General features: G+C 51.5%; 1 protein-coding gene across 6 annotated transcripts in view; it reads left to right on the forward strand.

The window, feature by feature from the left end:
* SERGEF (secretion regulating guanine nucleotide exchange factor) overlaps window positions 1–20,232 on the forward strand; it is a 222,787-nt gene that overhangs the window by 198,188 nt on the left and 4,367 nt on the right. For 3 of the 6 annotated variants that reach the window (XM_057748430.1, XM_057748432.1, XM_057748439.1), the window contains one exon: window positions 5,375–5,634. The exons of 1 other annotated variant lie outside the window; for it this stretch is intronic. In XM_057748430.1, coding sequence (XP_057604413.1) covers window positions 5,375–5,634 — 260 coding nt within the window. Of the gene's footprint in view, window positions 1–5,374; window positions 5,635–20,232 lie in introns of those variants that run through there. 2 more of the 6 variants (XR_009055425.1, XM_057748434.1) reach the window with 2 other exon arrangements.

Genomic DNA, 20,232 nt, shown 5'->3' on the forward strand with positions numbered 1-20,232 from the left:
TTCAGAGCATCTTCACAATTCATCATCTCTGTTCCTCACACCAGCCTCACAAGGTAGGCAGGATATAGGTATGGAAAATGGACTGTTCCCATTTTGCAGGCAAGGTTCAAAGAGATTAAATGACTTGCCTAAGTTCACATAGACGGGAAGTGATAAAGCTGGCACTGAACCCAGGATCCTTAGTCCAGCTTGTTCTGGGGTCCGCTTTTGAATGTGGTGATGTCTATGAACCTGTAAGGAGGGAACACATTGGAGTTGGCAGAAAACTAGTGGGGGGCACCCAGCAGGAAGGACAGCAGCGTAGGAGCAGGGGTAACACTGCCTTCATACCCCCGAAGCACCAAGGCTTTGGAGGGAGATGGTAGTCTGAGCAGACGCCCATAAACTGAAGGAGGGCTGATCTCTAGCTACTCAAATTAAAATGTTTTCTCATGCTGTTGATTCAATTCAGAAAACATTTATTGAGGCTTTATCACGGACCAGGTTCTCTACTGGGGGGCAGAATAAGTAACCAGAAGCGTAATGCAAAGCAGATGGTCTGTCTGCTTCTGTAAGCAGAAGTATAATGAAAAGTTTTATATTTGAAATGTAAACAGAGGGCTTTGGATTTACAGTGGAAGGTGTGTGTTTGATTAAGTCATCCTGGGGAGAAGGCAAATACAGCTGAGCCCTGGAGGAAGAAGCAGGATTTACCATCAGGAGACAGAAGGAAGAAAGGGGTCTCTGCCCTGCACTTCCTCCTACTCCTCCCCACCCAGCGCAGCCACCACTGCTCTGGTACAACAGGACGCCAGCTGCCATAGCCTGTTTGCTGCAGGACCTGGCCAGCCAAGACCCTGGCGGAGCCTCTACCCTCACTTGTCAGATTTGGTGCAGTGCCCTGAAGCATGTACTGCAAAGTGAGAGAGATTCTGCCTGGCAGCTCTGGGAAGGTTTACAGTGGGAGGGGAGACACACGGGGCCCTTGGCAGGGGATGGCAGTTTTGAAGGAACTACCTTTTCTAGTGATTATGCCTGCCCCTCCTAAGGGGATGAGAGGCAGGAGCTATTGCTTTGCATGTGTGATTTTAGACTGAGGGTGTTTCGTGTCTGTATTTTAAAACTGGCTTCTCAGTCTCCTGTGCAGTTTTCTGTCAGCTTGTTGCCATGGAGAAGTCGGTTGCAGCTGAAAGCTCTGTCCCTCTCAGTGTCAGCATTTCTGGACCTGCCAGCTGCCTCCTGCCCCTTCTACAGATGAAGGGAGCACAGGACCCTGCTTGGTGGGCAGACCCTTCCTCTGCAAGGCCTGGAGCTACATCTCAACTCCCTGTCAGGGAGGAACCTCCTTTATGCACACATCGACTCAGCAACTCTACCTTGTGTGCCTTCATGTGCCAGGCACCATGCTGGGTGCTACAAGGGCGACAGTGACCGTGGTTGGGGGCTCGTGCATCTTCAGGCAGGACCCGCCAGCATGCTGTCACACGATCCCTGTTGGTGTGATGTAAGCCTCATTCTTACTTCAGAATTGAAAGAACTGGGTTTGTTTCTCTTTCAATCTTGATCGCTGCTCATTTAGAATCTCCCTGGAAGTCACCTCTTAGTCTCTGCACCCCTGGATCTTGCTTCTTCTGTGTCCTCAGTGCCCAGCACAGGGCCTGGGGCAAAGAGGGTCTCACCCAGAAAGTGTCTGTCTGATGGAATGCTTCCTCGGACCTCTCAGGATGTCTGCCTGTCCGTCCTTCCTCTGTTCTGAGCACAGAGACAGCATGTGTGGCAGCGTGAGCCAGTGGAGAAAGGAAGGACTTTGGGAGCAGATACATCTGTGCTTGAGTTTTGGTTCCACGTTTTCCTAGCTCTGTAATCTCAAGCAAGGAGCTTCTTCACTTGGAGACTTAGTCAAACCCAATACTCTTCTTTAAATCCACCTCACTAGTCTGTCAGTAATCCAGTAATTGAGTTTTGACATTTTAAAAAATAACGTAGAACTTACTGGTGGCCGTTTCTCTCCGTCAGGTGCTCTTCTTCTACACCTGTATGGGACCCCGCTGAGAAAAGGTGCCCTGCAGAGAGCCCTGGGGTGAGATCAGGAGGCCTGGACTGTGTCCTGGCTATGACCCTGGTGAATTGTATGACCTGGTCAAATCCCTTTCCTTACCAAAACCTCAGTTTCCCTATTTGAAAAATTCAGGAATTGGATGGAGTGATCTTGAAGGGTTCTTTTTGCTTGAAAAATCTGAAGACTCAGCTTTAAAAGAAAAATCTTCCCTCAGCTGCTGCTACCACCGTCACCAGTGCCTCAGGCTGGAGGCTGACCTTAGCGTGAACCCTTCTGCCAGCCTCTGGAGGCTGCAGAGGACGCTCTGGGCTGGAACGCCAGCGCTGGGGGCAGAAATCTCTTCTGGATACAAAAGTCCCTTTGAATGCATCGTCTCTATCCCCACCCCCAGTCCAGTGGCTGGGCTTGGCTGGCATCCCAGAACAGTGGAGGATTGCTGGAAGGAGGGTTTTTTCCCTTCTTCACCTGTGTCTTGCTTTTCCTTCGGACCTGTTTCCTTCCGGAGCCTGCAGCTACTGAAGATTCTCTTTCCCAAGCAGTCCAGGGCCCTGTGTTAAGCACTGAGGAGGATGCAGAAATACAGAAGTCATGGTCCCCACAGACAGTCTCACAGTCTGTGACGTGGACAGGTGAAATAATGCAGAGCTGTGAAGGTCACGGGCGGCTGTCCAGGGAATCTAGTCATAGCTCTTCTCCTGTCTTGGGCAAGTTCTTCCCTTCTCCAGACCCAAGTTTCCTCTTCTGCACAGTTGGGAGGGTTGGGCAGATGATCTCTGTGTTCCCTTCCTGCTCTGAAACTTCCATTCTAAATGCTCAGTGAAGGGGTGATTGTTGTAGACTTTCTACAGGAAGGAGGACTTGAGCTGAGCTTTGAAGGCCAGGCTAGGATTTGGCCTTGCCCTGGAGAGATAGGAGAGGAGGGTACATGAACACAGGAGAGACTGTAGAGCACAGGATGAGGGTGGAGCAAGGTGGGAGGCCCTGCTCACTAGAGCAGTCTCTGAGGAGGTGGTTCTTGCCCTCCTCCTGAGGACCCATGTCCCCAGGAGCTTGGGGCACTGGTGGTACCTGCAGGACAGAGAAGCAAACGAGGCAGGCAGAAGCCAGGGCTCCCTCCCTACCTGGGGGTCCCAGTCTAATGTATATCGTGGCAGAAGGACCTCCCCCAGGAAGACACAGGGTCAAAGCCAGGAGAGGTCACCCCTCTCTCGGTCTCTTCCTTCTCACTCCAGTCAGCAGGACGAGGGCAGAGTGTGAAAGGGTAAGTCTTCCTGGGAGAGCTGCCTCTCCAAATGTTTTTCTGAACTCAGGGTGACAAGAGGGATATTTCAACTGTGTCTTTGGGGTTAGATTCTAGATTCAATCTACCAGACCCTTGACATTAAAGAATCACACATTCTAGACCTAGAGGTGACCTCCATCCTCCCAGTCTTCTGGCTAAAGCAGTCTGATCCTCTCTCCCCCCCATACCCACAGCTTCACAGATCATGCCTCCTTGTGTCGCTCCAGCCCTGCCTCTTCTGCATCCTCCTGTCTCCAAACAGGTCTCCCTAGTCCCTCCTCCACATTCAGTCTGAAACATTTAGAAAAGTGCCTGGCACAGTGTCAGGGCTCTGTGATCGTTATCTATCACGACGGCAGTGGCAGTGATGAACATTATCCAGATTTTGCTTCTGAAGCACAGCTCTGATTCTGCTGCTCTCTTGCCCAAAGCCTTAGTGGCTTCTGCTTGACTCCTGAATAAAGTCCAAATCTTTAGTCAGGTATTTTGAGGGTTGTATTTCCTGAGCCATCGGCAATGATATGCTCCCTACCTATCACCCCAAATGTATTTCCTTCTACTGCTTTTTACACTTCTTCCAAACTGAACTGTCACCGTTAGCTCTACAGACTCAATCTACCTCCTCTGCTAGGCCTTTGTTCACACTGTGCTTCCCACTTGGAATGCTCTTCTTCCCCTCTCCCCCAACTTTCTTTTTCTGCTAGGAAGTCTCTGCTGGTCCCGTAGACCTGATGGCAGATGCCACGAACAGTTCATCCTATACCCCTGATGGCATGTACCAAATACAACTCAATAAATGTTTTATGAGTGGCTGGAAAGATCTGGTTGGGTCTCTGTTTTCAAGCAGGCTAGAGTTTGCATGAGGGAAGCTCAGTCACCAAGGCCTGTCCAGCCAGGCCTCAATGTCTGTATATTTCCTTAGAGGTTCTGGAAGTTCCATGGGGTCTGTGGGCACATATTCAGTTAGCTAGTTCCATGTGCTTATGACACCTTTATTCTGTGTACAAGCAGACTGGCAGGAGAGGGTAGAAACCCAGGGGAACCATCTCAGCTGTGGAGTTGACTCCTCCTGCATGTGGATTGGGGTCAGCTGTCCAAGGTGTAGAGGCCTGTATGATCCTGGGAATGTCAGTATCCTGGAGGGCCCATTTGAGGTCCTCCAACAGACGGGCAAGGGGTCTGAGAAAGGAATCTTAAGGTAATTATCACTGGGCATTCAAATTCCAAGTGGCTCTAGCCAGAGAGCAACCTGGGGGATAGTTAAAAGGTTCAGATAAAAGGCTCAGGTGGTGCGATGGCAGGAGAGTTTAGTCAGGGTGTCAGGGTCCTGCCCAGCCAGCGAGAGTGTGACTCAGGCCTCTCGCCCTGGAAGCCATTAGTCCTATGGCCGGGCATTCCCACTGGGACTCAGCAGGGACGCTGTCAAGGGGAAACGGGCTCCCTTTCTGGTCAGGATTGACTTGGAGATAGGCATGACCTCAATTTGGAAACACCTTCTTCTGGGCTTCAATTCCCTTAGGCGGGCAGGTCTAGGGGAGGCAATGGCTGACATGTCCTCAGGCCCGGAGGTGAGTCCTGCCTCCCCTCCTGGGTCACAGTCTGGCCCACCAGGCCCTTGCCTCCATTTCAAACTCAAGCCATGATCATGCCTCCCTCTGGGCTACCATTTGGAAAAGCCAATCTCAGGCTGACACTTTCTGCCCGTAAATGGCATGGAATTAGGCTAATCGGTGGCTCTTAATTCCCCAACAAATGTAGATGCTGTGCTAATTGCCAGGGTCCACGCCGGCAGATCCCTGGTTGGTGGCATCAAACAAGAGAAGTGGTAATTTGGGGGCTGGAGTGGGGGAGGGCCTGCTTTGTTGGCTGAGCCAGTTAAAAACCATCTTACCCCTTGAGCAAGGCACAGTGCAGAGAGCCAGGGCCAGGCCTCCTTCGCAGCTGAGGGGCTGTGGGAGTGGTCCACAAGTGTGTTTGCAGGCACTGAACCTCAGCACTAGTGGAGCAGTTTTGGGTCCATTAATGGGATTTTGTTGTTATTGTTGTTCCTCAAGGAAGATTCCACCAGCGGCCTGGTGTGGCACTGCCAGGACAGCTCATTGGGGATAAAGCATCCCAAACCTTGGCCTGCTGTTACCATGGCAACATGGCATTTCCAGACTCTCCAGGCAACCTTACTGGCATCTGCTGCTGTGAAACATTCAGATGGAGACGGGCCACTGCTCTTTCTCCATTAGAGATGAAGCAAATTGGGAAGACAAGGAGCCATGCACCAAGTTACCAGGATCTTAAAGGAAAATGCTGTTCCGTTGATGTGAGGGCTTCTAGATGTAATGGAATTTGAATGTCTGTTATAGTCTCTTGGGAAGAGCTGCAGGATCAGAAGAGAACTCCCAGAGGAGAAAAAAAAGGGGAGATGGGGGGAATGTAGGGGGACAGTGTGACAGAGGCCTCCCTGGGGAGGTAACTAGAGCGTGGGGATGGCGTGGGCAGTTCACTTTGGTGGGAGAATGGACGTTGGTGGAGGTGGGCAGGTGTCGGCTCTGCCTCTCTGAGACCTGCTGATTTGAACCCTGTTTGGCATAAGCCCAACCTTTGGCTTCATTCCATCCAGATTATGTCCTACGCCTTCCTCTCCTGAAGTGTGGGACCTGATCTCCACGCCTCTCACCGCACCTCAGGGGCACATTTCTTGCTTTCTGTCATGGTTCGTGTTGTTTGCAGTATCTCATGTGCCCACTAGAGTCGCTGACCTTCTACGTCCTATAGAAGGAGCCGAGACCCAGAGAGGAAGGTGTCTGCCTGGGGTCCCCAGAAATACAGGGGTCATGGAACATACAGGTTAGAGCTTAGGATCCAGAGACAGACTGACCTTAGTTCGAGTCCTAATTGTATCACGTAGCTTTCCAGTGAGCCTGAGCCTCCACTTCTTTAGGGGTGGAATAGGAATCCTGGCCATTCCTACCCTGTTGGGGTATTGTGGGTGTGAAATGAGATCGTGGAAGTAGTACAGCAGAGTTCCTGGTCTACAGAAGAGCTCAGGAAATGTCAGTAATTAAAAGACCGAGAATTCCTTAAAAATGGGGACTATCTTATTCATCTTTGCTCATTCCTCCTCCTCCTTCCTTGCACACCTGAGGCACCCAAATACTACTCTGTCCAGAATTGATATTAGAAAGATGTTTGTTGACTGGATGAGCACATGAATGCTTGGAATAAAGAACTGTCCACATGGATGGGCTGTATTCTCCTGTTGAATGTTTTTAGCTACGGTGCTTGTTTGGTCTCCATCGGACTAGAACCAGGCCAGTCCAAGAGTCTGTCCTGTGTAGCTCAGCCGCACAGTAAAGTGACTTGCCATTCAGGTCCCGTACTCCCCAGCCCTGTGGCCCACGGCTTGTGGGTTTCTTAAAGGACAGATGGAGTCATTTCCTCTTGATCTTTGGGCACAATATATGGTATTACTGGTAACTAACGTATAGCTTTATAATATATGTTTCCACTCACACTCACACAAGCCTCACTGTAGCACTGGGTTTGTCCCTTAGGGTCTCGGGGGAGACCCTAAGGCTCGGTAGCAGGGAGTGGCTGGTCCGAAAGCACATAGCAGTAGGGGCTAGAGGAGGGGTGCGGTCCCGTCCTCTGACCCCAACTCTGGTGGTCTTCCCACTGGATGAAGTCTCTCTGGGTCTGCAGTTCTTCCTGGGCTGTGATGCCAGTAAGGTGAGGAGCACTGGGCTTGGACTCAGATGCCTTGATTTTGGCCACGGCCCCCATCACCTTCAGGGGTGCGGTTCTTAAGTGAGCCACCTCTCTCCTCGATGCGCTCACTCCCTGATCTTCCTGCTTTGGGTTTGTAGTGAGGCTGAGAGTGCTTTCGAAAGTCTGAGATTCCAGTTTAGTGACTGGGGAGAGAGACGTTTTCAGCCGATGAGGTCTCCCTGAGCCACCTCAAGCTCAGCAAGGCTGTAGCCCCTGCAGGTCCAGATGTGCTAAGGATGACAGCCTGGGTGTGTGGGGAAGTATCAATACACGCCATTATCCTGAAACACTAACCATCAGAGCTGGAAGGGCCCTGGAGATCAGTAAAGCTACTGCCTTCAGTTTATAGGTGCGGAAACGGAAGTCCTGAGAGAGGTGGTGACTCACCCAAGAGCACGTGCTGAGTTGGTGGCAGAGCCGCCCCGAGCTGCTCCTAAAGAGCCACGCTGCAGCCCTGCCCGGCCTGGCGTTTGCCCTTGCTCTAGGTGCCTCATTTGAATTCATTTTAAAGCATCAGAGTTTTAGAAAGTTTTTTGAAAGAACTATATACATCAGACAATGTTTTCAACAGTGTTAGTTTTTTTAAAGTGTTGATCATAAAAGTAATATGATTGTTGAAGAAAATTTGCGTAATACAGAAATGTTCTATTGAGAAGATAACTGAGTAATATTCGTAAACCTCAGAGTAACCCTGTAGGCAGGTGGCTGTTTTTTAAATGGAGGCTTTTAGACCAGTGGTCCCCTATGCCCTGTAGGATTTTCTGGAATTTTAGCTACAGAGAGTAGGAAAATAACAATCCAAGAGGCCTCTAAGGACTTAATTTAGTTCTACAGGCTTCAGATAGTTAGAGGTATTACTAATACTAGTTGTCGGCATCTGTAGAGTCTCTTCCAGGTAACAAACCACTTCTTCATAGGTGTTCTCATTTGATTATTTGATCATTATAAGAATCCTGTGACGTAGGGAAAACAAGTATTAGTTTCCCAATGCAAATGAGAAATTCGAGCTCCAGGGAGATTAAGTAATTTGCTCAAGATTACACATCTAGTAAGTAGAAGAACTATGTACTTCAAACTATTACTTGGCAAAAAGAAAGCAGAAGGCACCTAATAAATATCGGTGACTGAATGAATCAGTGAATGTGTGGGAAGGCACTAGAAACCATCTGGTCCAGTGGTTTTCAAACTGTGCTCTGGGAAGCCCTAGAGTTCCATGGAGCCAGTGGGGGGTAGAGGGAGGTGGCGTTGACAGGGCTCTGAGCACCTCGCCCCTGCTCCAACCAGCATAGCTTCCGTGTTATCTGTTTTACCTACTGGGTAAATTGAAAACAATTCAGCTAATCTAACTCCTACACCAGTGGTTCTCAAACTCTGGCGTGTATCACAGTCTCCCCGGGAGATTCTGACAGTTGGTCTGAGGCAGCTGCCAGGACTCTGATTGTTAGCAAGTACAGATGGTCATCAGGCCATGGTTGAGAAACAGTGGCCTACTTCTTCGAGGTGAGGAAGGTAAGGCCCACAGAGAAGCGGGGAGTTCCCCTCGGTCACACAGCCCCGTGGGAGCATAGGCCCCCCCAGGAGTTGAATCCCCTGTACCTCATCTGCTGCCCTTCCCCTGCACCACAACTGCAGCTGAGCCAGAAAACAAATGACACAGCGAAGAATAACAGAACGGTTTCCATAGCAATGCGTCATGGTTTGTGCCTGTCAGGACACTTCAGACAAACACTCATCAGAACCCTCGGCTTGAACTTGTGTGAAATCTTACCTGCTTGTTCCTTGCAAGGGGTCTGGGGGATGGGAGGAAGGAAGAGGGAGGGATGGCATGCCTGTGTCATGTGCCCCTGCACTGGGGATTCTCTCAAATTTACCAGCAGCTGGCAGCAAGACAGAGCGGGCCAAGGAGGGCTAGGAATGGATTCTGTGCGAGAGGCACGGGGCCAGCCCAGCCGCGGATGGGGCGATGCGGACAGGAGCAAGGGCCATCTGGGCGTGTATCACGTGATGGACTCTGGGCTGGGCACGTTACCTATTCATTCAAAAAAAAAAAAAACAAGTAAAAGAAAGATGATGGTCCTTATTTACAGATGAAGAAACTGAAGCTCAGACACACACAGTAGGTGACAGAGGCAAGATCAAGTCCAAATCTGTCAGGTTCCACAGCTACTGAGCAACAATTGCTTTCAGATTCTCTGGCCAGTGAGTGAGGACTTGGAATATACACTGCCCAGCTGGCTCCTCCTTATCTCAGGAAGGGGAGGGTTGGCCTACAGGCAGCTGGGTGGGTGCTGGTGCTCTTGCAAAGAGCTGACTGGGCTGTGCAAGGACCTGGTTGGTCCTAGAGCATAGGTGGAGTCTGTCCGGTCTTTAGCTGTAATGTCTCCCTTCCCCCACAGTTAGGGTTCCGGGGCCCTTTGAACTGCAGGTGCCTTCAACATGGGCTGTCCTGACTGCCCCCTTCCACGCACACCCACTCCAGGTTCTTTGGCTTGGTGACCCCTGTGGACAGCCTGCTGAGCTCTCTGACTTGGCTTCCCCTCAAGGAAATGAGCTCTTCTTGGGGCAAGTGACACCCATTCACTCCTAGAACAGATGTGAGCACTTTTTATGTACCTGTAACTGTTCTAAGTGGTGGGGATGCAGCAGTTGGACAAAATGAAATTTTTTGCTCTTTTGGAGTTGCCCATTCTATTGGAGAGACAGACAAATAGGTTTATGATGGGGTGTGACATGCTGGGAAGGAAAATAAAGCAGTGTGAGGGGTAGAAGGATGGGGTTGAGTGGTCAGGGAAGGCCCTCTGAGAAGGTGACATTTGAACCAAGACCCAAATGAAGGGAGGGAGAAAAAGAACTGTGTGGATACCTGGGGAGGGGCATTCCAGGCACTGGGACCAGCCAGTGTGAAAGCGAACGCTGGGAGGATGCCTGGCACGCTGGAGGAATAGCAAGGAGGCCGGTGTGGCCGGAGAGGAGGGAGTGAGGACAAGAGTGGCAGCCGTGGAAGGAGGGAGCTGGGGACCAGATGGTGTGGAACCTTAGAGGCCAAGAGCCAGGCTTTGGAGTTTCTTCTGGGCTAGGGTGCCGTTGGAGGATATGCACCCTGGAGACACATGCCTGGCTTCAGCCTTAGAGCCTCCAGCCCCGCTGTCTGGGAGGGGAGTCTGTCACCTGGGCCTGAGCCCACAGGAGGCTGAGTAGCCCCTGCTGGGGACGTGAACAGTCACACCGGCAGGGAGCCCAGCGACATCATCCAGGCCTCCCTGGCTGCAGTCGCGTTTCTGCTCAGGGCCAGGGCTGAAGGGTCTCTCAGAGCTGCCTACCTCCAGGCCCTCATTTCTGGGTGGCCTCACACACCCCGGAGTTAGGAAGCATCCCAAAGAGGGTCTGGTGGCAGGGCTGCAGCCTTCCCCATGCCAGCACTCATCCGCTGACACCCTGGCTCAGGGGAGGAGCCCCGCGCCTGTGTATCCCAGCCCAGCAGCTGGGCTGCGCACCAGGCTGAGGGAAGAATGCTGCTTCCCACGGGACCAGTGGGAGAACTCCGGCTGGTGGGTTGTAATCATCCAAAGTGGTAATTTTATTTCAAAAATGTTATGTGTATTTTTATGAAGCAGGGACAGTCAGGAAAGAAATTTATATATTAGCCCATGTAGTATGCGTTCGTCCCGGTCGAGTGCTTCATTCAAGAAGCTGGAATTCAATGATGAAGGCATCATGTTGGCCCCATCACATCACACGCACACCGTGACCCACCTTGAGCTTCGCTGCTGCTCACCTGGCAGCTCCTGCCTGTTGTTATTCCCACGGTTTCCCGCCTCTCACTCAGGTCATTCATTCACTTCTAATAAGTACTTCCATCTTAAAGTGTCCAACGCAAAACTCCTGAATTTCTCCCCAAGCCGGTCCCTCCCCACGGACTTCCTCACCTTAATAAACATCCTGACTCTCCTCCCATCGCTCAGGGAATCCATCTTGATCCCTTCTTTCACTCACTCCCGTGAAATTCCATCAGCCGGTCCTACACACCCTACTTTCAAAATACATTCTAAATCCATTTGTTTCTCTGTCCCCACTGCCACCGGCCCCGTCCGAGCACCGCCCAGCCCGGCCTGGCCCTCAGCAATGGGCCTTCTCCCTCCATTTTGTCCTTCACCAAGTGACCTTTTCAAATGTAAGTCAGACCTGATCACCCCCTACTTAAAACCCTCCAGTGGCTTCTCAGCCTATTCACAGCACACTCCTGACCTCTCCCCAGCCTTCCCGAGGCCCTGCCTCCCCTTCCCGCGGAGCCCTGCCTCTCCCCTGTCTCTCCACCCTAGACCCCACTGGCCTCCTGCCTGTTCCTGGAACTGGCAAAACTCCTTCCCACTTGTCGTTTCCTCTGCCTGGAAAGCGCTTCCTCCAGGTGATTGTATGGCTGGCTCCTCCACATCTACCTGGTCACAGCTCAGAGGCCACCTTACTGGAGAGGACTTCCTACCGCCTGTCCTTCTAATCATATCACTCTGTTTTAGTTTTTCATAGCTCTTACCACTGGCCACTTGCTGGATTTGTTTGTCTGCTTGCTTGCTGGTCCCCCGTTCGAACGTAAGCCCCTTGAGGACAGGAGCCTTGGGCTTTGGTCTGTGCTGTATCCCCCCCGCTAGAGCCATGCTTGAACCTTCCGGGCACTCTACAACGATTCATCCACTCATTCATTCATCGCTGGTAGATAAAACCGGAGATGAATAGGTGGAGCACAGAAGAATTTTAGGGCAATTAAACTACAATGGTGGATACATGTCTTTATACGTTTGTTCAAACCCATAGAATGTACAACACCGAGAGCGACCCCTGATGTACACCATGGCCTTTGGGTCGTAGCGATGTGTCAGTGTAGGTTCACTGATTGTAACAGATGCACTGCTCAGGGGAGGGATGTTGATGGTGGGGAGGCCGTGAGTGTTTAGGGGCAGGGAACTTTTTGAACTTTCTGCTTAGTTTTTTTGTGAACCTAAAACTGCTCTGAAAAATAACATTTTTTTAAAGAAAAAAATGCATTAATATAAATTGAAAGTATTAATTCCTTAGTTGTTTCCTGTTTTGTACTATAATCTTTTTAATGGCATGAAGTTCAATAGAAGCTTACCGCAAAAAAAAAAAAAAAAGATAAATAAGAGACAGACTCTATGCCCAAGGGGATTTGGTCCCTTTGAAGAATTGGCTGCTGATTTTCTGGGCGTACCTTTTCCAGGGCACCCGTCTCCCTGCGCTGTCATGGTGGGATGGGTGGCCGCCTCCCAACCTAGCACTTGTACCATGTGGGAGCCTGGTCACTGTGTACCAAGTGGGTTGGGGTGAATCGGGCACAGCACCCAACCCAGAGCATACACTCGGTAGGTACTTATGAAGTGACGGGAAAGCACAGGGAGAACTGCTTCTCAGGTCTGTGTCGCCCAGTGGCTTCTCAGTGGACTCCAGTGCCCTGACCTCCTAATCTGCATGTGGTTCCTTCTGGACCTGCTGCTGGGTTCCAGAACAGACCTGACACCCACCCGCACTATTGCTCTAGCTCGCCGCCTCCTCTCCTGCACTTTGGTGGTTCCCAGACAGGTGTGGGGAGAACAGTGTCGAGAGCTCTGCTCTGGCCAGGTTTCAGGAACGACAGCAGGCCGGCGGCTCCGGGCCCCAGAGCAACATTGTGCCCCTGCCCTTCTCTTGGTGCCTCTCAGAGACATTTGATGGAAACATCTTGTAATTTCCAGTCAGGTCCAAACACCAGCACCCAGGCCAGGCTGGGGGGAGACGCAGTACAGCAGCTCCTGCAGAAACAGTTTAAGGGTGGACGTGGGCTGTGGGGAGAGTCAGCGGACTTGGACTCCCACACAGCTTATGTGGCCTCAGGCTAAACTGATACAGGCAGCCTCTGGGACCAGGTATGCATCTAGATAGAGCCGTTGGCCAGCATGGGGCCCGTACTTGTAGAGGGATGGTTACAACTTGGAACCTACCAAGAGAAGAGGCCCCTGACTGGCCATGGGGACAGGCCACCAGGTTATACAGAGGGATGGTACATCACCCGGAGGGAAGGTCTTAGAGGATAGGCGAGTCATGTGCTTAAAGGGATTCAACTCCCCAGGCACCATTGCTGTGCCCTTACGGCCCCATCTCCAGAGCCAGACCCCTGCCGGCAGCACCAGACTCCACCTCAGGCCTCCTCATTCACAGCCTCGCCCTCGAGCCACATCCTCGGGCGTGCTCATCTGGGACCTCTCCCAGCCTCTGTTTCTTCATCTACAGAGTGTGATCAAAATACCTCCTTCCCGGGCTGCCCTGTTAAATGAGATGGGTCACGCAGAGCCCTTAGCGCAATACGTGGTCATAGTAGGCGCTCGAGAGGCTGAGTTGCCTTTTCTGTTCCTTCTCAGTGCAGCCAAGAAGCCCAGAAAGCCAGCAGTTCTGACAGAGAACACAGAATTCAGAAAGACAGTCTGTGGGGAGGAGTTCAGTTGTTTATAAAACAGGCCAACACGTTTCCACCTCGTAAGTTCTAAATCCATCATCCCTAGCTCCCTAGATCTAAGAATAGTCACCCAGTGGAGCCACCGTGCCGCAGCACGCTCTCTCCGCAGGTGACCGAGGCCGCACAGCCACCGCAGCCACAGCGCCGCCTCCTCCCAGGGGCGAGGGGTGGGGGCAGGGCAGTTGGCCTCTCCCAGCTTGGCTGTTTCTGAACCTGTCTCAGACTCAGCGTTCTCTCCCTTCCAAATCCTCCCTCACTGGGTTGTTTTAACCATCAAACTGCTGTGATGCAAAGGGGAAAAGAGCAGTGGGAAGGTATGTAGGTGGGGACCTTTGGCGCGATGCTGCCCCACTTCTGAGCCTCAGTTTCCCCTGATGTAAAGGGATAGAGAGCTACTGAGAAAACTGAACAACCTTTTAAGCTATGGGATTCTAAAAGAGGTTTTAGAGCAGTCCCAGCCTTGCAGCCTCAGAATGAGACCTCTGAGGGCAAAGCTATCAATTCAACCTGTTTTTATTTATCCTCCGGACCGAGGCCACTCCTCTGTTGGGTCCGAGGGAGCCAGCCTGAGGACCTGGGTGTGTGTCCTGCTCTTCTGCCTGCACCTTCCTTCTCTCTCTCTCCCTCATATGGATCCGTACCCACCCACAAATTCTCCAGGCTCAGAAAGACTTTTGCTGTACCTCATCCCAGACTCCGCCTGCTATAGGAATGCCCCCGCCAGCTGGGGGCTCGGGGCCTCTGGCGCAGCCAGGGTGCCTTCGCTCTCCAGGGCGGCCTTCCAGTCTTCATGGCGTTCCTCCTGATGGTGAGTAGAAGTCAGCCTGCCTGTGGCATCTCTGCCCTACGTCTGTGGATTTTCTTTTAGCCTCTGGGGGAGAACAGGACAGCTCCGTGCTCTTGCTAGCCATTCATGCATTCACTCATCCTTGTGTCCGTTCATTCAAACAACAGGCATTAGCACTAATACACTGTTAGTACTGTTTCAGTTGCTGGGAAATAGCAGCAAACAAAGAGTCCTGCTCTCAAAGAGCTTGTGTTCTGGTCAGGAGAAAGATAATAAATTACCAGTTAAAAAAAATATAAAGAAAAATAAAACAGGTGCGGAGACAGAGGTGGGGACGGGTGTAGACTGCTATTTCATATAGAGTTTTCAGGGAAGGCCTCTCAGATAAGGTGACATTCGAACAAATACCTGACAACATGAGGGAGTGAACCTGTGGACATCAGGGCAAGAGCATTCCAGATATCAGGAATAGCAAATGCAAAGGCCCTGAGGCCAGTACTGTTTGAGGAACAGGAAGGAGGCCAGTGTAGCTATGGTGATGTCAGCAAGGTGGAACTTGATGGGACGTGATAGGAGGAAGCTGGATGTCAGCTATTATTTATCACAGTCAGAGGAGAAGGCATTGGAGGATTCTGAACATAGCAGTGCCATGTTGACTTCGTGCCAGCTTTTAACAGGATCCCTCAGGTTTTGTGTAGAGAATACAACAGAAACAGCAGGGAGAGCAGTTCGGAAGCCCTTGCAGTAGGACCGGTGCGAGGTGATGGGCTGGTGAGAAGGGGCCAGATTCCGGCTGTGTTTTAAATATCCCTCATGTTTTCTTAACCGCTGGATGGCCGCAGCCTCCTCTCTGGCCTCCTTGCCTTCGGCCCTCATCCTCCATCTCTTCCTCTCACCCCATTCTCAGTGCTATCGTGGGTCCTTGTCTGGGAGGGACCTCAGGCCTACCAGCTGCTACTTAACCTTCCCGGAGGCACCTTGGGCTGCAAATCCCAACACATCTCCAGAGTAACAGCCCTGCTTCCTGATTCTGGAGTGGCTTCTTCCTGACGCCTCAGATCCTGCCTCGAGGGCATCACTGGCCCCGGAGAGCGATGGTGGGCTACTTATTGAAAGGGTCCTGCACTGATAGTGCCTCTTCCCTCAGACTGGCCCAGTGGGATTGCTGACCTCACAGCCATTCTCTAGCCCATTCTGCCCCTCTGCTAGGCAGTGTGACCAGGGACAGAGACTCACAACGCTCTGTTCTTGAGACCGGTGGTCAGCAGGCAACTCTGGCCACAGATCAGGGAATATTCAAGCAGCCAGGCACAGGGCTGAAATTGATGGCATCAGATCTCAGCATTTTGTGTGTGGGCTCCTCCCCTGCTGCTCCCCAGACAGGGCAGGAGGCTCAGAAAGACTGTGGGCAGGGGAACGGCCCAGATGTATTCACTTCCACTCAGTAACTCTGTCCTGAGTGCCTGTACCGTGTGCCTGAGGGCTGGTTGATGAGCATGTCCTGCTCACAGCACCTGGCTCCCATCCCCAGCTCACAGTTACCAATAGAAACACCTCTAGATCCAGGAGGAGTGTGCTGTGTGTGCTTAGAGAGCTCTGGGTACCTTAAGAGCTCAGAGGAAGGGACATTAACAGCCTTCCAACAGCCCAAGAGGACCCAGCCCTACACCTGACCACAGTTCATTTCTGCAGCAAACAGGATGCCATCGGGACCAGTGAAGGCTGCTCGGAGTGGGCAAATGTCAGTGGGTATCCTCTGTTTAAGACTGGTGAACTCTTATTCATCCTTCAAAACCCAGCTAGGAATTAATCCCTGAAACTTTAAGTGACACCTGCCTCCTCTGCAACAGAGCATATCATCCTCTCCTCCTTGCTATACCTCTGTCCCTTAGAAATAGTTATTTTTTTTATCATCATCCCGTAATATTGCTTTTTAAAATATATGAACACACAACAAAAAAAATCTCAGTTGCCCTTCCTCCATTTCTCCCTCTCTTCCTTGGAGACTGTTTGTTCTCCATTTGGGATGTATTCTTCAGGATCTATACCTGCAGAAATATAAAGAAAGTGGCTTTGCACAAATTGAATCATACTCTATATTGTTCTGCAACCTGTTTTCTCTTAAAAATGTCTGCGATATCTTCCCATGTCAGGCCACAGAGTACCACATCATTATATTTAATAGCCATATATTATTTAATACTACGGTCAAACCATAGTTTCTTTACACACTTCTCCATTGACGGGTATTTTGGGGGTTCCCCCCAGTCTTTTGCGATTACAAACAATGCTACAGTAAACACTGTTGTGCCAGCCTCTTTGCATACACGTGCCATCGGGCCCTGTAATCATTGTTCCCCATGGCTGTCTTCCCTAGTGGCCTGGGAGCCCCAGGCAGAACACTGAATTTTCCTCTTCAGGGTCTTGTGTCCAGTATAGGGCCCAAGCCAGAAGAGGCATCCACGTGACAGGATAAATGGACTCATCTGAGCAAAATCACGACTGTGTGAAAGGCTTGGGTGAACTCGGGGAGACACAGCAAGCCTGTGGAGCTGGAACAGAGGAAAGAGGGGTGACATGGCCAAGAGGGACAGACCGTGGAGGCCTTGGGAGCCAGCTCAGAGGCCCATCGCAGGTGGTAGGGAAACAGGAAATTGTCCATGGGAGGACCTAGTCCACGCTGTGTTTCAGCCTGATTTCCCCTATCCAGGCCAGCTATCTCAGCAGAAACTAGCTGCTGTAATTGTCCAAGCAAGAGAGGGTCAAGACCTGAACCTCTTCTTTCTGTCCTGAGGTTGCCACCTGGACCCAAAACACTTCAGGAGACCTGAATTCCTTGCTCACAGCAGGACCTAGAGACCACAAACTACTGCCCAAAGGGTAGGAAACCCATGAGCCTGAGTGGCTGGACACTCAGAAGTGTCTCCCAAATTTGTCCGGCTCCAAGGCCAGCTCCGTCCACACTGACACTGACCACCTTCCCAAATCCAGAGACTTCCTCTGCATGAGGTGCTCAAACCTCACCCCTCCTGTCTCTCTGCCTGGTGCCCTAGGTCCCTGTGAGGCCTTTGACAGGCAGGAGACAAGGTGAACCATTGGCTGCCTGACTTTTCACACCACCCCTCTCTCTTCTCTTCCCGCCCCCCACCAGATGGGGGTGGGGGTGGGGCAGGGCCTTCTGCAGTGGCCTCAGCCTCAGCCCCAGCACTCACAAGGGCGGGGAGGTTTCCCGTCCTCTGCAGAGTGCTCCTCCTCTCACCAGCTACAGCTCTTGCCTTCCATCACTGACCTTGTCCCTGTACAGGTGGGCCATGGCTCTGTACCTGTTCTTCATTACCTGGGGAACAGGGGTTCTGCTAGAGAGGACAGTATGTTAACAGAAGAGGTTCTGGAGACCTACTGCCTGGGTTTGAATCCAGCTCTACTTCTCACCAGCTGTGTGACCTTGCACAGTTCATACCACCTCCCTGGTGTGTGAGATTGTACCTCACAGGCTTGTTGTGGGGATTCAGTGAATTAATACCTATAAAGTGCTTACCACAGAGCCCGGCACACATGAAGTATTCAGTGACTTTATTACCATTTTGGAACAAGTGAAGGAGCCTGAGACTCAGGAGTCCTGGATTCTAGTCCTGACCAGGATGGCCACGTGGCCATGGACAGGTTCTTTTACCTCTCTGAGCCTGGTTACCTCATTTGTAAAGTGGAGGCAAGAACACCTCAGAGAGTTGCTATGGGAATTAAGGTAACATTTGTATGTAACTGAGAAGCACCGTCCCTCGGTTGTAGCCCTCATTTTCATGGTCAGAAATGGCAGCTCCAGCTCCAGCCATCACATCCACATTTCCAGTGACAGGATGGAGGAAGGAGCAAAGGGCAGAATGCCATCTGTCTTTGAAGGAAGGGTCCCGTAAGCTACTGCAGAACATTTCAGTGTGCACCTCATTGGCCATGCCCAGCTGCAGGAGAGGTTGGGAAATGTAGTCTCCATTCTGTGGTTCAGGGACAACCAGGAGTTTCTGCTACACTTGCTCAGGTGTGTACCCCTCCTAGGCAAGACCCTCCAGCAGAAACGCTGCCTGCTTCCCAGAGCTGGGCCGCAGTCCCAGCTCTATAAGGCCCTGTGAGGACCCACGTTGCCAAAAAGTTCAGGCAGGTGCCACAGGACCGGAACAGATTTGGGTACTGTGTCCAGCCTGTGCCAGGGACCCTGCCAGCCCCAAGGTTCTGTTGCCTGCAGGGCTCTTAGGCTGACGCAAGTGTGGTGGGCCGTGAGCTTCGTCACTTGTCACAGCCTAGATCAACTCCACTGAGCCCTGTGAACCTGATTCTGAAGAGGCTAGGGAATCCCTCTGTAAGCATGAGCTCTCCACCCAAGGCTCAGCCATGTGTCCTGGGGCCAGTAACAGGGATCTAGATCAGTCCCGTGGGATCTCAGGCACACTGCAGAGAGCGCTGTGTAACGCCAGGAATCGTTGTGAACCCACTTGTTTTGAAAACTGGGTGTCCCGTATTCCAGTTAGCTTATGAAGAGGCTTATCATGGGCTGTGCTTCCTCTCACCTCTGTGTGAGAACAGCCCACATAGTAGCATCTTGCTGAGTCCAGAAGGCCTTCCCATCTTCACTGTGCTCCTGAATAGGTGGCCCTAAGTGTGGGGGGTGGAGTGGGGAGTGGGTGGAACATCTCCTAAAATGCTGGAGGAACTCAGAACTTTAAACTTTTCTGTGTGAGTCCTTCTGTTACAGGAATAGCCCATCTTTCACTCTTGGAGTTCAGCAGCCTGGTTTTTTTCTACAAGAGGTTTGTTTAAAGTGTTGGGGAACCCCTGACTTGTCATTCTGCCCTAGGCCTTCCCATCTGCTGGGAAGGTTTGCCACTAGCATGGCCTTCCTTGCCTTTTCCTTCTCTCCCTGTGGTCTGCTTCATACATGGGTGTGAGCTGTCACCACGTGTCAGGCACTGTGCCAGGGCATTAAGTGTATATCAGCACAGGCAGGCCTCCTCCTAGCAACCCTGTGAGGTAGGTGGGAACAGAAGTACCGTTGTCACACAGCTGTCTGGTGATGTGGGGCCCAGCACAGCGTAGCACAGTCCACAGTCCGCAGGATGTATTATATACATACCAGGGGCTGACAGAGTACAACCCACAGGCCAGATCTTACTCATGGCCTGTTGTGTATGGGCTTGCGAGATAAGAGTGATTCTTACAGGCTTGTAATAAAGAATAAGAATATTCAACAGAGACTGAATGAGACCATCAAACCTAGAATATTTACTGCCTGCCTTTACAGAATAAATTTGGTAGCCCTGGTATAGAATACGCAGAGTTTAGCACAGATGCTGGAGCCACATCGCATAGGTTCTAGAGTCTCAGTTTCATTAACTATAAAATGAGAACCATCTATAAAACATGGCTGCCTCGCAAGGTTGTTGGAATTAAATGAGATAAAGAATATAAAGCACCTAACCTCGAGTCAGCTTCTTTGGAAGTATCGGGTGAAGCTGTATCTGAGCCTTTGCCAGGCTTCTCGACCCAGTGGGCTACCCCGGCCCCAAACGCGGCTTCCTCAGAGCGTTGCTTTTGGCAGGAGGAGAGGGACCTGCCAGCTGCCTGTCGTGCCGCGTCCTGCTGGCAGGTCAGTGCTACCTTCCTCCCACCCCCATTCCTGCTGACTGTCAGCTGGTGCCACTCACCAGGGCCGGGCACAAAGCCCACGCCAGGTGCTGAGCTAGGCCCGCAGGTACCAAGCCTGTTCCATTCTCCACCTTGTGCCTCAGATCAACCTGGCTGAAACTCCTGATTAACTGCAGGACTTGTGGCCTGGGGTTCATCCTCTCTGTGTGCATTTCCTCATTCAT

Source organism: Hippopotamus amphibius, chromosome 9, assembly GCF_030028045.1.
Source record: "Hippopotamus amphibius kiboko isolate mHipAmp2 chromosome 9, mHipAmp2.hap2, whole genome shotgun sequence".
NCBI classification, from domain to species: Eukaryota; Metazoa; Chordata; class Mammalia; order Artiodactyla; family Hippopotamidae; genus Hippopotamus; species Hippopotamus amphibius.